The sequence below is a fragment of the Paramisgurnus dabryanus genome, chromosome 4, assembly GCF_030506205.2.
Source record: "Paramisgurnus dabryanus chromosome 4, PD_genome_1.1, whole genome shotgun sequence".
In the NCBI taxonomy this organism is placed as follows: Eukaryota; Metazoa; Chordata; class Actinopteri; order Cypriniformes; family Cobitidae; genus Paramisgurnus; species Paramisgurnus dabryanus.
The window spans coordinates 3973365-3987627 of NC_133340.1; the positions used below are offsets into that span (position 1 = coordinate 3973365).

Sequence of the window (14263 nt, forward strand, 5' to 3'; positions counted from 1 at the left end):
TATTTACTCATTTTAAACTCTGTGTATGTTTTGATAATCGTTCTGAATCTTATATCTAACAAAAATTTTTTAAGAAAAAATCCCATATTTAAGAGTTTATGAGCAGATAAGATTTTTTCTCTTTTGTTTGTTTATTGTTTGTATGAAAGCAGAGGGTCTGTTCTTTCATTTGCTATATTTGTATGTTTATATATATTTTTTTTATGTTTTTATCCTGGAAGGCATTTTTGGAAAATCACAAAAAAATGCTGGAGGGCAACTTTTCAAAAAATGGCTGACGGGGAATGAGTTAATGAAAAACAACGCGTCCCTTTGGTGTTGAGGCTACGCGGTGGGACTTACGCAGAACTATAATGAGCACCTAATATGTACCATTTAGGTTCAAATCTGTGTAGATTTGGTACTAATATGTATCTTTAAGCTACTAAAATGCACCTGGTACCTACCAATATGCACCTTTGAGGTACTCATATGAACACTTTAGGTGCAAATGTGTACTTTTTGACAGCTAGGGACCATTTTTTCTGACAGTGTACCAATAAGCTATAAAGTCACTGTACAGGAACACACTTTTAATATTTTGCAATGTCTTTCATATTATAAAATACAGTTATTTACTTTTTAGAGTTATTTTACATTGCTACCATTATACATTGCTAACTGTTCTGGGTCCACAGCATCATCAATACAGTGGACACATGTCTGAATGTTCCACATCTGAAACCAGATGAAGCCATTTCTCAATCTGAGCCAACATCAACTGACAGCTCATCGGTACCTATTGAAGAAAACAAACCATTGGATTCCCTTCATATGCATGATAAGAATTTGACAGAAGGGAATAAAACATCTAGATTCACACCCATTTCATCCCCTGAGAGAAAAGCTAGATCAATTCCCATAACCAGAACAAGCCAGAAAACTGGCCCAAAACTGGATCAACCTCAACTAAAAAACCTGAATTTAAACGTCACTGGAGTTACCAAACCTACAAAGTTCGAAAGCTTAAGCCCTCACACACTGAAACATGTTGAAAAAGGTGCGAGAATCCCACAGACTTTAGCGAGCTACCAAAAGAGGCGCCAATCCCAGGACCCAACTCTTGTTCAAATCCGTCTCGGATTGATTAAAACAGGGAGGATTGTAAACGCTGGCACCCAGCTCTCTCAATCTGAGAAGAGGAAGCCAAGCAGTGAAGAGAATGAGCCAAGAATTCAGGATGGAGATTCACCTATTTTGGGAAGGCTACCGCTTCCCATTCATTCAAAGATAATGTTAGGGTCAGCTAAGGAGATAGTAAGACCTAACTTGATGTGTCAGGGCAGTGTTAAAGATCAAAACCACAAGAAAAACTTTACACTAGCTTCAATGAAAGAAACGAGCCAAACCTCTAAACAAATCACATCTGCACATACTTCATCACCAAAAATGACCACAAACCAAGAGGGTGCATTTCAAAAACTTGGCAGTACAAGTTCGCTAAAAGGATACAATGAAGTGATTTCATCTAGAAGCCAAAACAGAGCTGTCGATGATATTTCTAAAGACCTTAAACTGATGATCAACTCTACGCAACTCAATCAATCCAGCAATAATGACAACCTTACGTCTAAATCTAAGAACAGGTCTCAGTTCGCAGGTTCAGAGACAGACACTTCAATCAATACATCCATTTATGCACCAGGTCAGTGTGGCCGGATAAGCAACTTCCAGTTCCCTTTGAAGAGCCACAGATCATCCACCGAATGCAGTCAACTGGGCAGAATCTGTAGACCTGTGATCAAAAGAGCCTGTGGGACGCCTGACAGCAGACTTACATACTTGAAATCTCCTCAAGCATGCAAAATTGTTTCCTTTTCCACAAACCAAACAGGGAGCACAGGGGGTAACGGAAGCTCATCCCAAAATAGATGCCCTTCAGATTCAGATTCTTCTAAATCTTCTTCAAGTGAAGCAACCTTACAAGAAGATTACAAAAGGTACCGAGGTTCACGGCTACACAAAAAGAGCCTCGCTAGATGTAGGATGAAGTTTGTCGGAGAGGAGAAACGTGAGGTTGCTTTTCAGCCGGACCCTCGTGATCTACTCTGTACACAATCTACAGAAAGCCCAAACACGCAAACCAACTTGGTTACAAATTCTGAAATGAATGAATGCTTTTCTCACAGTCCAGTTGTCCAAGAACAACAACCCGAATCACTATGTAACACTGACAGCATCAAAAACCCAGTTTTTGAAGACAAGCTTCAACAGCGGGACAAAGCAGAATGTAGATTTCATGAAATACACACTGTGCAGTTAAGCAAGCAAGAAGACCACCCACAATCACATCCATCTGTAGATGCAGAGCTACAATCCTCTCCTGGAAAATGTGTGTCTGCAGGTGAGTGCGAGACACAATCCATTTCAAGTATGATATGTTATTTGAATTTTATTGCATAATACTCTAAAATGCTTGATTCTGATTGGTCAGTGGCGACGTTCCAAAGTAACATTCTCAGAAAACAATCACCTGAAACTAATAACACAGCTTCACACGGGTATCTTGTTAGGGATAATTTAATACTTTTAAATAAATTAATTCAATATAACATACTATTTTAAATAAATTAATTCAATATAACATATAGTATTTTACATAAATGAATTTAATATTACATATACTATTTTATTTACAAATTATTAACCAGATGTATGATTATCTTGTTTGAACTTTGAACTTCCACATTATTCATAAGATATCACTTTAGGGTGATACCCTTTTGGGATATCCGTCCGACTGTATGTTATCCCTTACATCAGGGGTGGGGAACCCTGGTCCTGGGGCCTCATTTATAAAATGCTGCGTAAAAAACATCCTACATTTGATCTTACGATCATTTATCAAAAATGCGTACGTGTGATTCATAAACCGAACGTACGCGCAAAAAACGCGCGTACCCCCTTTCAAATCTATAAATCGAAAATGAACTTGAACTGGTGCGCAGCCGAGCAGTTTCAGATCTCCGCCTTTAAACGATGCCTAAATAATGTCACAGACATATAAAAGAGCACTTCTCAATGTTTAAACCAAATTTCGAGCAGCAAGATTGGCTTATATTTCCAAAAACCTGCAGCAATCAGACAAGCAAAAGTGCATACGTCTGCTCAGACCCTGACGTAGCGCTAAGCACTTTTCCGCGTCAAAGACAGTTTTTATGAATATGGACTTTGCCGTGGATTTTTGCGTACGCAAACTTTACGATCAAATCTGTGCGTACGCACTCTTTATAAATGAGGCCCCTGGAGGGTCACTGTCCTGCATAGTTTAGATCCAACCCTAATTAATGTGTTTGATTAGGGTTGGAACTAAACTCTGCAGGACAGTGACCCTCCAGGACCCAGGGTGCCTCACTCCTGCCTTACATAATACTAAAACAAGAGCAATACATTACGGTATAAAAACTGAACATAAACATGAAAAAATGTAATGAATAATGAATCATTCAATCAATAAAAAACTTAGACTTACAATAAAGGTAACTCTTAAAAAATAAATATACAAAAGCTGGGATGATACCCTCAAAAAAGGTCCTTATACGTACAATTTAGGTACAGATATGTATGCAAATACGCTCCGTCGAGGTACTAATATACACTCTTTAGGTAAAACGGTACCATCCATAGAATATGGACATATAGTGTCCGTGACGTCACCCTGAGGTTTGTGAAGAGCTTATTTGAAGGTTAAAGTAGGCGGTGACTGTCGTCGCCATCTTGGGCGCGCGACACTGTGCATCACTCTTGAATAATCAAAAAAGGGTAAAGCGGCGGGATATGGATGAAGCTGAGGTGGCTGGTTGCTAAAACCATGCCCGCCAAGCTTGATTCTAGTGACATTAGTGGCAGTTTACCATCAATCAAGTGGCCACGCCCTTAATTATGCAGAACTATAAGGTTTAATAATATAATTTAAATAGATGAGTTACAAAACAATTGTCATCAAGGGCAAAATTAGCTATATAGACCAAAAACACTTTTTGTACCAGGCTGTAAACATATTATTTTCTACTAAAAAGTTGGGCATTTTTAAATAGGGGTTTATGGAAATTAAAGGGCGATTTATAGTCGTGCGTAGGTGCTACGCCGTAGCTACGGCGTAGGCTATCGGTTGCCTGTGCGTAGCTCTGCGTAGCCTGACGCGCACCTCACAAAATTCCTAACAGCGCGTCGGACCTACGCGGACCGCAAGCTCTGTGATTGGTCCACCAGAACCCCTCCCGTCAGGTAAAAAAACTGCGTCATAGGTATTTCCGGTTGAGACGGTGAAAACAAAGATGAGCCAAGTTGAGGAGTGATTTAACTAAAACTGCAACATAAGTCGCTGTTTATTTACTTCCATCATTGCTGGTCTTCTCAAATTATACACAACAAGTTGCTATTTTTTCTTCGTTTGTGGGTTAACTTGCTTAGCTTCTTCTTCTGTGACGACTTCTGCTGCTACTGTGGTTACACGCGTGATTACTGCCAACCAGCGGTTTCGCGTGTCTTTGCACGTCGACGCGGACGGCGACGCACAAGTATAAATGAAAACCGACGCGGAACCTACGCCGTCGCTGCTACGCCGTAGGACCTACGCACGACTATAAATCGCCCTTAACTCCCATTTGGAGCTAGCCTTTAGCAGCCAGTCAATGAATTGCAGTTTAAGTCATTTCCGTATTGGCTTCATCAGAGACATTGGAAGGTTGCCCCTCGGTACCCGCCCCAGTAACCACTTTTGTACATTTATTTCTGAGATTGTGGGACCAGGGCCAGATCTGGAGACCAGAATTAGGCAGCACACCATAGCAAACACAGTAACTGCGTGTTAAATATCACTCACAACATCTTGAAAATGAAATCTGTTATCAAAAAATTATATGATAGATGGCAACGTGAAATTGATTGTATGAATTTGTATGTTTTGTATATAAAAAAATCACTTGTATGTAACATTTTGCTCTTTGAACTATGCCAAAATTCTCTCTGGGTGTCATGTGACATTAAGATTAACTGTGACGTCAGTGCACTAAAATGGTGGACACACACAAAGAATGAAGCTGAAAGGCATGTTGCAGACTCCAGCAGTGCTGTTCTATATACAACTAGAGAATCAATCAGATATTCGTGTCTCGTGTGCAGGGTGTTATGTATATTGTATTTATTTCACAATAAATAGATGTCAAAGAATAAACTGAATGGAAATGTGCAAAACCCAAACGCTGGCTTATCACCAAGTGCAGGCATGTCTAAATACAGTGAGATAACCAGGTTATGAGGTTGCTCTATAAGACACACTGACACTCAACGGCGCTTCAAATGCTGCAAACACTCTGCATGCAAACAGACAAGCAGAGACCACATGAGACAGGCAGGCAAGGGTCTTCAAAGCAGTAAAATGTGAGTACAAAATGTAAAAATTAACCCGTTGTTGTTGTATTGTGTAATATTGGCAGTGTAAATTCAACAAAAAAGTGTTTGCAACCCATTTTACTCTGTATATTATGTATTTGATACATTTTTGAGTGAAACATGACATACTTTATGGATTATGTTCTATTTTTATTAAAGGGATAGTTCACCCAAAAGTTCTCTCATCATTTTCTCATCCTCATGTTGTTCTAAATCTATATGAATTTCTTTTTCTGATGAAAACAAAAGAAGATATTTTGATAAATGATGGTAAGCACACAGCTGATAGTAACCATTGACTTCCTTAGTAAAAAAACAAATGTAGTGATAAACGATAAAGAAGATATTAAGAGTTTGTTTCCAAAACGCAATAAACGCCATTTTTGAAAAAAACTAACTGCCAAAATCAGGTCAGTATTTAAAAGTGACTTCTTAATTTTACACAAAATCCAATATCCGCCGTGTTATTCTGTCATCTTTTCTCCCTTTTTCCCCAAAATGCAATAAATGTCACTCCTCCTTTTCTATGCAATAAATCTGCTCCACAAATTACAGCGCACCATTCCATGCAATGTAAACAAACAATGGCGGCGCATTGAGTACACAGAGTCCTAGTTTTCCTCATCTACTTTGTACTTCGTGATCAACAAACAAACAAAAACGAAAAAAATACTTTAATAGCATTGATAAACCTGTGGTTTTCTGTGATGGTAAAGAAACGTAAGCCATCAACATCCGGGAGACGATCGCTTGTTCTCCCGATAGCATCTAGCTTCTCTCGTGCTAACACATTGACCCCAGGGGATCTTATGAAACACTTTCCATAATTTTACTCAAAGTCAACGAGAATCACAGCTGATCGCTGTGAAAAATGTTAAGCGACGACGTCTAGTATAACCGCGCAGCAATGACAGTGTACCTAATATGACAAAGTAAGTGTTTTGATTAATGCTATTAATGTTTATTTTTTTATTCAGTGTGTACAACTGTTTAACTAAATGAATATAAAATGGCCAAAATGAATGCACATTTATACATTGATTGAATAGATTTATAGAATTTTGATAAAAAAACTTGTCATGGATTTATAGCATTTTGTGGAAAAGATTTTTCGTTTTTATAATACATCTTTGAAAATCAAGTTATGGATTTGAATTTTTTATGTTTTTATAACCTAAAGATGCTATGTGAAAGTTTGTAACAGAAAATAGTGGTTTTCATCTTGTCACTTTCTTGGTATAGAAAAAACACGTTTTTACTGAAATTTGTCAAATGGATTTATTGCGTTTTGGAACCAAACTCTTCATATTTTAATAAATTATGGTAAGCACACAAGAGAATGTACCCATTGAATTCCATCGCATTTGTTTTTTCTACTATGGAAGTCAAAGGTTACAATCGGGTGTGCCTCATACATCCTGAAAAGTGAAGCTGCTGGTTCTTTGTTAGCCCCCTGGTGGCTGGATGCAGTACAAGTCATAAACTTAAAAATTAAAAAATAAATTACACTTCCAATAAAATTTTCTGAAAGATCGTTTTGGGCCTTTAAAGTAGTTGTTATTACGCTGATATATATTACATTTTTGTGATCATGTTAGATAGTAATTTGATGGTATACAAACGGGGCGTGCTGTCATGTTTGACATTTGTGATTGACAGCTTCTCTGAGCGGACTCTCGGAGCTTCGAAGGAAGATTAAAGATATAACCAACTATTAATTTTCGATTTTTGTGTTATTTCACAGCAACAAAATGTGTTGCATTTAACTTACCTTATTTTAGCAAGCCGATCAAATGAGACATTCAAGGGGCATGGTTGAATTGGGTGTGCAAGCGTTTGGGCAGAAGTTTGATACTGCGGCTCCGCCTCCAGGCCACACGGACGATTCCTCCAAACTGACGTTTTTGCGTAACATGTTTGCCTCCATCGTGGTACATTTTACATTTAGTTCATTACAATGGAAGAAAGCAGCGTGGCGCTGTCTTTTTTTTACAGTCTATGGTTACAGCTATATGCTTATCAAAATATCTTCTTTTGTATTCATCAGAAAAAAATATTCATACAGGTTTAGAACAACATGAGAATGAAAAATGATGACAGTATTTTCATTTGCGGGTGAACTATCACTTTAACTTTCCTGACTAAACCATAGGAAAGGATATCCAGAAACATTCTGAGAAAGTTGTATGAACTCAACAATTACCGTAACGTTCTGAAAGCGAAAAATTGTTAGCCGGGTAGGCAATTGTTTTTGTACAGCGAATAGAATGTACTAAAGTAAATATTTAATTGTCAGGATTAAACTACCGTGTTTTAAAGAAAGACGTCTTTTAAATCACATTAATATAATTTTATGTTTGGTTACGCAATGTAGCCTACCAAAACATCCAAAGATTTATGCTGCACAAATATCCCATCGCGACCTAAATTCCCATTTTTAGCTCGAGCCGCGCAGTGGGCATGCGCGCTGCATCAGCCAGTCTCCTTGTTAGTTTCCGTGGTAACGGCAAAAAGGGTGGAGGAAGGAATGAGCAGCGAGCGGAAAGGCTAGAGAGAGAGCTGATGAAAGAAAACGAGAGAGCGGTACCTGAACACATAATCATACTCTTGTAGCCTGCTTATTTTTGAAAACATTGATAAACGGTGTGATTTAAACGGCGAGGGAGACGGAAATTAATAAAGCTTGCAGTGATCGATACAAGGAAGATCAGTAGGTATGACGATTGTTTCATTAGCTTAATACTCGTTGTCATACGAAGCGGTAGATAGCGGTAAAAAATAGGACAAAGAAAGAGTATGTGTATGCATCCACTGATGCTCATTTTTGCCTTTTATCAAGCTTACGTTTTATCTGCATAATACACATTTTATTCGATGTGACGCACGTGTCGCTCGCAAAGAAAATGTCTTATGGGATGTGTTTTGATTAAAAAGAGCGTCTTGATGCGTGGGAAAGGTTGAGCCCCCTGGGTAATAAATCCGATAATTCATGGTTTGTTTCCTTTTTTGACTAACACATGGGCCAACAACTTGAGATACACTGAAAAGAGAAGCATTATTTTGGTAAAAAAGCACAAGCAACATGGACGACATGCTATTGTAGTTAATTCGTATTCTACGTTTTATTTTATTGCTCCTGAGCAGCATGCAATGATAAACAAAGCACTGTGTACTCTTATTATTATTCATTGTTCGCTTTTTCATACAGACATGTCAGAAATTGTCCCCCCTGAAGTGAGACCCAAACCTGCTGTCCCAGCTAAGCCGTCTCATGTGACCCCACCTTCCGGCGGTCCCTTTTTGACTTCACCCCAAGGGACGGGGGGTGAGGGTCAAGGGTCAGGTCGAGGATCTACGTTGCTTGGATACATTGGTATAGACACCATCATTGAGCAGATGCGGAAGAAGACGATGAAGACGGGGTTTGACTTTAACATCATGGTGGTTGGTGGGTTTCTGTTGACATCATTGGTTTTGATTTGTTGTATTGCCCTAGCTTGTTATACTATCTCTCTCTTTCTCAGGTCAGAGTGGTCTTGGCAAATCCACTCTGGTTAACACCCTGTTTAAGTCACAAGTTAGCAGGAGGACCACAGCTTGGAGTCGTGATGAGAAGATTCCAAAAACTGTTGAGATAAAGTCTGTATCTCACGGTAAGACCACAGGCATATCAATCTTGTAACTTCTAAACATTTAACTGGATGCAAGGATGGAGTGCCAGGGAATGTTGATGCTCATTTCTGTAATGGCATCCATTGCTCTGTTATAAAAGGATTTAGTGGTTGCCATAGGAAAGACCTTTTCGTGGACAGAAATAGACTTCATGGGCTAATTAGAAGGACTTCATTAACATTTGCTCTCGTATTCAATACACCAGAGCCTGACACTGTGCTCCAGCCTTTCTGAACATTTGTTCTGAAACATCAAGTCAATGAGCTTTCAGCCATAAACAGAGGAACAAGCTGCCATGCACTTCGCAGGCAATACATTTTAGTTAGATATAGCTATAAAGTTAATTGTGTCCCAATGCATTTATTAGCAGAACTAGTGTGTAAGACATGATGCAGCACAGCTAAATGTTCAAAACTCTGATGATGGTCAGTGACCTTAGGTATTGCAACAGCTGGCATGCTAAACAGTAAATTATGTAAATGGTGTTCGGTAGAAAGACACTACTAGGAAGAAAATATTTAATCTAGGGCAAATGTGTCGAAGATGAGTAGGCTCGGGTGGAATGCTTTGACAGTGTATCAGGTGTAGGTAATGATGGGATGTCTTTGCAGATCATGTGGACCGAGGATCATCTGATTTTAAGGGACAGTTCTTTCAAAATTATTTATTGTGTCAGCCTTACATCTCAGAATTTGCATACGGAAAAGAAAATGTATTTATGTGTGTGTGTGATTTGTAACCGATTGGTTAATGTTGATTTTGTAGTGATTGAGGAAGGTGGAGTGAAGATGAAGTTAACTGTGGTTGACACACCAGGTTTTGGGGACCAAATTAACAATAATAACTGGTGAGTATTATGCGATTTCTCTGTTAAAGATAGTGGAAACCATTATTAGGCATTGTTTGTTAACCAATTTGGTGTCTGCAAATTTTCCAAAATCTTTTTGCATCCTTTTGGATAGAAAGTAATTTTAACTAACAAGCCTACATGTATTTTATTGCCATATAAGTTGCCAGACGAGAATCTGATTTGGCAACCGCAATCAGTTATTAGGGCCAAAGATATTCGCAATGGGACATTTTTTTTGTGTCATTCAAACTACTTCATTCCATATCGGATGTTGTTTATATGCTTTTGCTTCTAAAGTACTTTATCATTTTATGATTTAATCAGCATATTTCGTAAGTAAGCTATATGCACCTTTGATTCATGTATAAACGTTTGTACTATACTTCGGGCTTTAGGATAAGGTTCAAGGTTGGTACCTAGTAACTACACAGTTAAACTGTAAGTACATAGTATGTACAAAAATAACAGGACTGTAAAATAAAGTGCTGATGCTTTAATTTTTTGTACCCTTAGCTGGGAGCCCATATCCAAATACATCAATGAACAATATGAGAAGTTTTTGAAAGAAGAAGTCAACATTTCTCGCAAAAAACGCATCCCAGATACCAGAGTTCACTGCTGCCTGTACTTCATTTCCCCAACTGGACATTCGTAAGTTCAGAATATTATGTTTTCTTATTTTCAAAAGTTTAAAAAAATACTTTCCATAGCAATTTTGTTAAATAGGATGAGCTGTTATTAATTTAAGGTAGCATGTATTCAGCCGCCTTATCCAGTCAGTAATACTGATATGCCAGATTCTGAATGCTTGACTAAACTGTAGCAGTCACACGAGGCCTCAGCGAATCTCCATTGCAGAGTAATAAAATCCTCTCCTATCGGTCTATTAATCATATCTCTTTTCCCTTATTTCTTCTCAGGCTTCGCCAGTTGGATATTGAGTTTATGAAACATCTGAGTCGTTCGGTCAACATCATTCCTGTCATCGCAAAATCTGACACGCTCACTCCTGAGGAGAAAACTGAATTTAAACAGAGGGTGAGAATGAAAGACAGATTCAAAGATAGATAAATACAGTAGATAGACAGACAGACAGATCATTCAGTTGTGCCGAGTTCAGACTGCATGATTTTCAAACTAGTCGGGTCACCTGTGGTTTCACACTAGGTGATGATCTGGGGAAGCGTTCAGTCGCTGCTGTTTCAGACTGCATGATGGATTGGCGACAGGGGTTTTCATACTGCACGACTTTACCATAAGAAGAAGAATCGCTAATTACTTTGTCCCGCTCCGCAAACTACGTCTCACAAAAACGCATGCGAGAAGTGACGCGAAGGAAACAATGCTAAGACCGGAGTTCTCACGTGAGACTGGGATTATTTTAAAAATGGTAGATCGCAAGACTATAGCTAACCATACAAATTGCATGTGCGCTCATTTGCAGCAGAAAGAAAAAGAAATAAAGATTATAAAGGAGGAAATGTTTTGAGAGACTCCTCCCCGAACTTCCAGCTGCCCTGTATGTTGCTCTCTCATTGGCTGTAGGTCATCGTCAATGTTATTGTCAGTCAAAACACATTTCACACGGCATGATTTTGAATCGCCGACCCTCTCAGAACGCATATTTTATAATTCACACTGTATGATTGTGACTCGCGTGCACGAGCATCGATTTGCCTTTGATTTCGGGCATTTGTCGGCGATTTCTCAAAACCTGTCAGCGAGTCAAAATCAGGGCTAAAATCGTGCAGTCTGAACTCGGCATTAAAGTTAGAATGATGATTCAAATGCTGATTCAATATGAAGTCAGTTTTCTCATACAGATTTTGATTCACTCAGATGTATCTTTCCATAATTCCTTGCAGGTGAGGAAGGAACTGGAAGCGTGTGGGATCGAGTGTTATCCACAAAAAGAGTTTGATGAAGACATGGAGGATAAGAGTGATAATGATAAGATCAGGGTAAGAACTTCCGAAGAATACCCAAGAGTAAGATAAGTCCATACATACCCCTTTCATCTCCGTGCGTTCCGTAACTCTTTCTGACGCACCCACTGCTAGCCTAGCTTAGCACAAAGACTGGAAGTAAATGGCTCCAGCTAGCAAATGATTTTGCGTGGATTCACACACATACCATAAAGATCCCGTAAAGACATGTGACTTATTTTTTCCACAGCGTCTGAAGTTTGCTAATTATCTGTGATTTATCTTTCGAGAAACCACACGCATGCATTTCAGTTCATGATAAGATCATAAGAAGCGTGTGATGTGCTATTCTGTCATGCTGGTGAATGATCTCAGCTTCAATCCAATTTGCCGACATTTCTCATCATGAATGTTGAACTGCGTTTAAATCCCTGTGTCAAAGAGATAAACCATAACTTCTGGTTGAGATGAGATGTGTTTATATCTTTATCTTGCATCTCTGAGTTCTCTCATTTATTGGCTTGTGTTTCACATTATGTATGTCTCATTAAATCTGTGTATTACAGGAAGCAATGCCCTTTGCCGTGGTAGGAAGTGATAAAGAGTACCAGTTCAATGGCAAACGAGTTCTGGGTAGAAAGTCGGCATGGGGAATGGTGGAGGGTGAGTGAGCCATGTACTGCTTTATGTAACTTTATATTCTTTAATGCACTCGTGTGGATAAAATATGGTACTACACATGCTTCGCTTACATGTTATGTTCAGGTCTAACTTTCAAATTTGACCTGTTTTACAGTAAGACATATACAGTATTTTGTACAGAATGTTAAAATGGTACATATTTTCATTTTTGTTTCTGCAGTTGAAAATCCAGATCATTGTGAATTCTCCTTACTTCGAGATTTCCTGATTAGGTATTGTGTATTAAACTTTATAATCTTTACTGTCTGTCAGTGTTGACTCTTATAATAAAGCTCTTCAAAACTTTTCATCATGTGCTCAGGTCTCACCTCCAGGACCTGAAGGAGGTCACCCATAACATTCACTATGAGACATACCGTGCCAAGAGACTCAATGATAATGGAGGTCTGCATCTCATCTCCTCCTCCGGCAATGACACGCAAGAGAGTAACCTGTGAGGAAAACAGAAGGCGGCTAGTAATGATAGATAATAGACTAAACGTTACAAAGTTTCACCTTGTACAAGCTGTGCATGCTATGAAGATTTCATTGCTGTGGAGGTTTTGTCCTCATACTCCTTTTAACTCCTCGTGGAACCCGTTTGCATCTCTTATTGCACAACTCTGGAAAATTGAAAAACCCTTCCCTAGTTGTTAAGCTCACTATTGAGTTTCGTGAGCAAGATTGTTCGTGATAATCTTTGCACAGGTCTCGTGTAAGATAAAATGGTCCTGTGTAAGCATTTTAAACAGTGTCCACTATTTTCTCCACTCTGAAAAATGTAAACCTCCTTTATCAAAACCTCTGTTACATACTTTTGAGCAGTTTAATCTAGTAAATGGGTCACCACCTGGAGGATCGCACTGCCACTGCAGCTTACTCTATTGACCTTATTTATTAAAACATTTAGCACATTTGACAATGCAAGATGCCTGAAATCTAACATTATCAAGAAATTCTTAGTGTTAAAGTGTTTAGGGTTTTAATCTCTGGCTCTGGACGAATGCGGCAGCCATTCTTTAAATATTTTAGATTATCTGCAACTAGTTTCATTTATTTCTTGCTGTGAAACTCTGCAAAAGCAAGTCTCAGAGGACTCTGACTATTGAAGAATAGTATATTTTTAAAGATCCTTCCAAACAGGTTCAACAGTTATAATACATGCCATGATTGATAGTGGCCAATGTGTTTACAATGCTGTTTAGCATCACTATGATGGCCGAATATAATTCAGGATAAAACCGAAAGAGTACTGATTAAAATGATCAGTGCCTTTTGAAAATCAAAGTTGTGGCTTTAAAGTTTTCCTTCAGCACATTTTGTATGGGCACCCTATGTGTGTGTGTATGTGTGTTGGCGCGGATGCGTACAAAAGTCACATACATTTTTTCAATTTGCTACATGTTTTTTCTAACTCTTTTAACTTACCACCATCACCCCCAGTATATTTTTCATTGTGTGCCAATATTTCCATGCCTTTGTGTATTTAACATTTTTACATTTCATGTTACCATAGGATTCTCCTACATGATCCATGCACATACTGATAACTGTATGAAACTTATGTCATTATTTTCATATCACATTTCATTAATGCTGGTGTGGAATAATAAACCGACTTAGAACAAAACATTATTTATATTGTATTTATGTTGTATTTATTATAATAATTGTTTTAATTTAATAAACATGTTTGCCATAA

The 14263-nt window shown here is 38.4% G+C and overlaps 1 protein-coding gene across 4 annotated transcripts; it reads left to right on the forward strand.

Annotated features, from left to right (window-relative positions):
* The first annotated feature begins 5272 nt into the window (after positions 1–5272).
* On the forward strand, positions 5273–14263 carry LOC135746713 (neuronal-specific septin-3). Of its 4 annotated transcripts, none has more exons than XM_065265374.1 (10): positions 5273–5421; positions 8642–8881; positions 8958–9086; positions 9871–9952; positions 10469–10606; positions 10876–10993; positions 11821–11916; positions 12447–12543; positions 12743–12794; positions 12884–14263. In XM_065265374.1, the coding sequence occupies exons 2-10, from the start codon at positions 8644–8646 to the stop codon at positions 13017–13019; spliced, it is 1086 nt and encodes a 361-aa protein (XP_065121446.1). In that variant the 5' UTR covers positions 5273–5421; positions 8642–8643; the 3' UTR covers positions 13020–14263. The 4 variants fall into 4 exon arrangements, with proteins under 4 accessions (XP_065121446.1, XP_065121447.1, XP_065121445.1 ...); XM_065265375.2 differs by lacking the exon at positions 5273–5421 and adding an exon at positions 7939–8016; XM_065265373.2 differs by lacking the exon at positions 5273–5421 and adding an exon at positions 7941–8143.

Excerpts from the sequence above, each read along its gene's own strand:
- LOC135746713 (XM_065265374.1), top strand. The coding sequence starts at position 8,644 with ATGTCAGAAATTGTCCCCCCTGAAGTGAGACCCAAACCTGCTGTCCCA. Across the intron at positions 12,544-12,742 it reads GGCATGGGGAATGGTGGAGG|TTGAAAATCCAGATCATTGT; the intron begins GTGAGTGAGCCA and ends TTGTTTCTGCAG. Across the intron at positions 12,795-12,883 it reads CTTCGAGATTTCCTGATTAG|GTCTCACCTCCAGGACCTGA; the intron begins GTATTGTGTATT and ends TCATGTGCTCAG.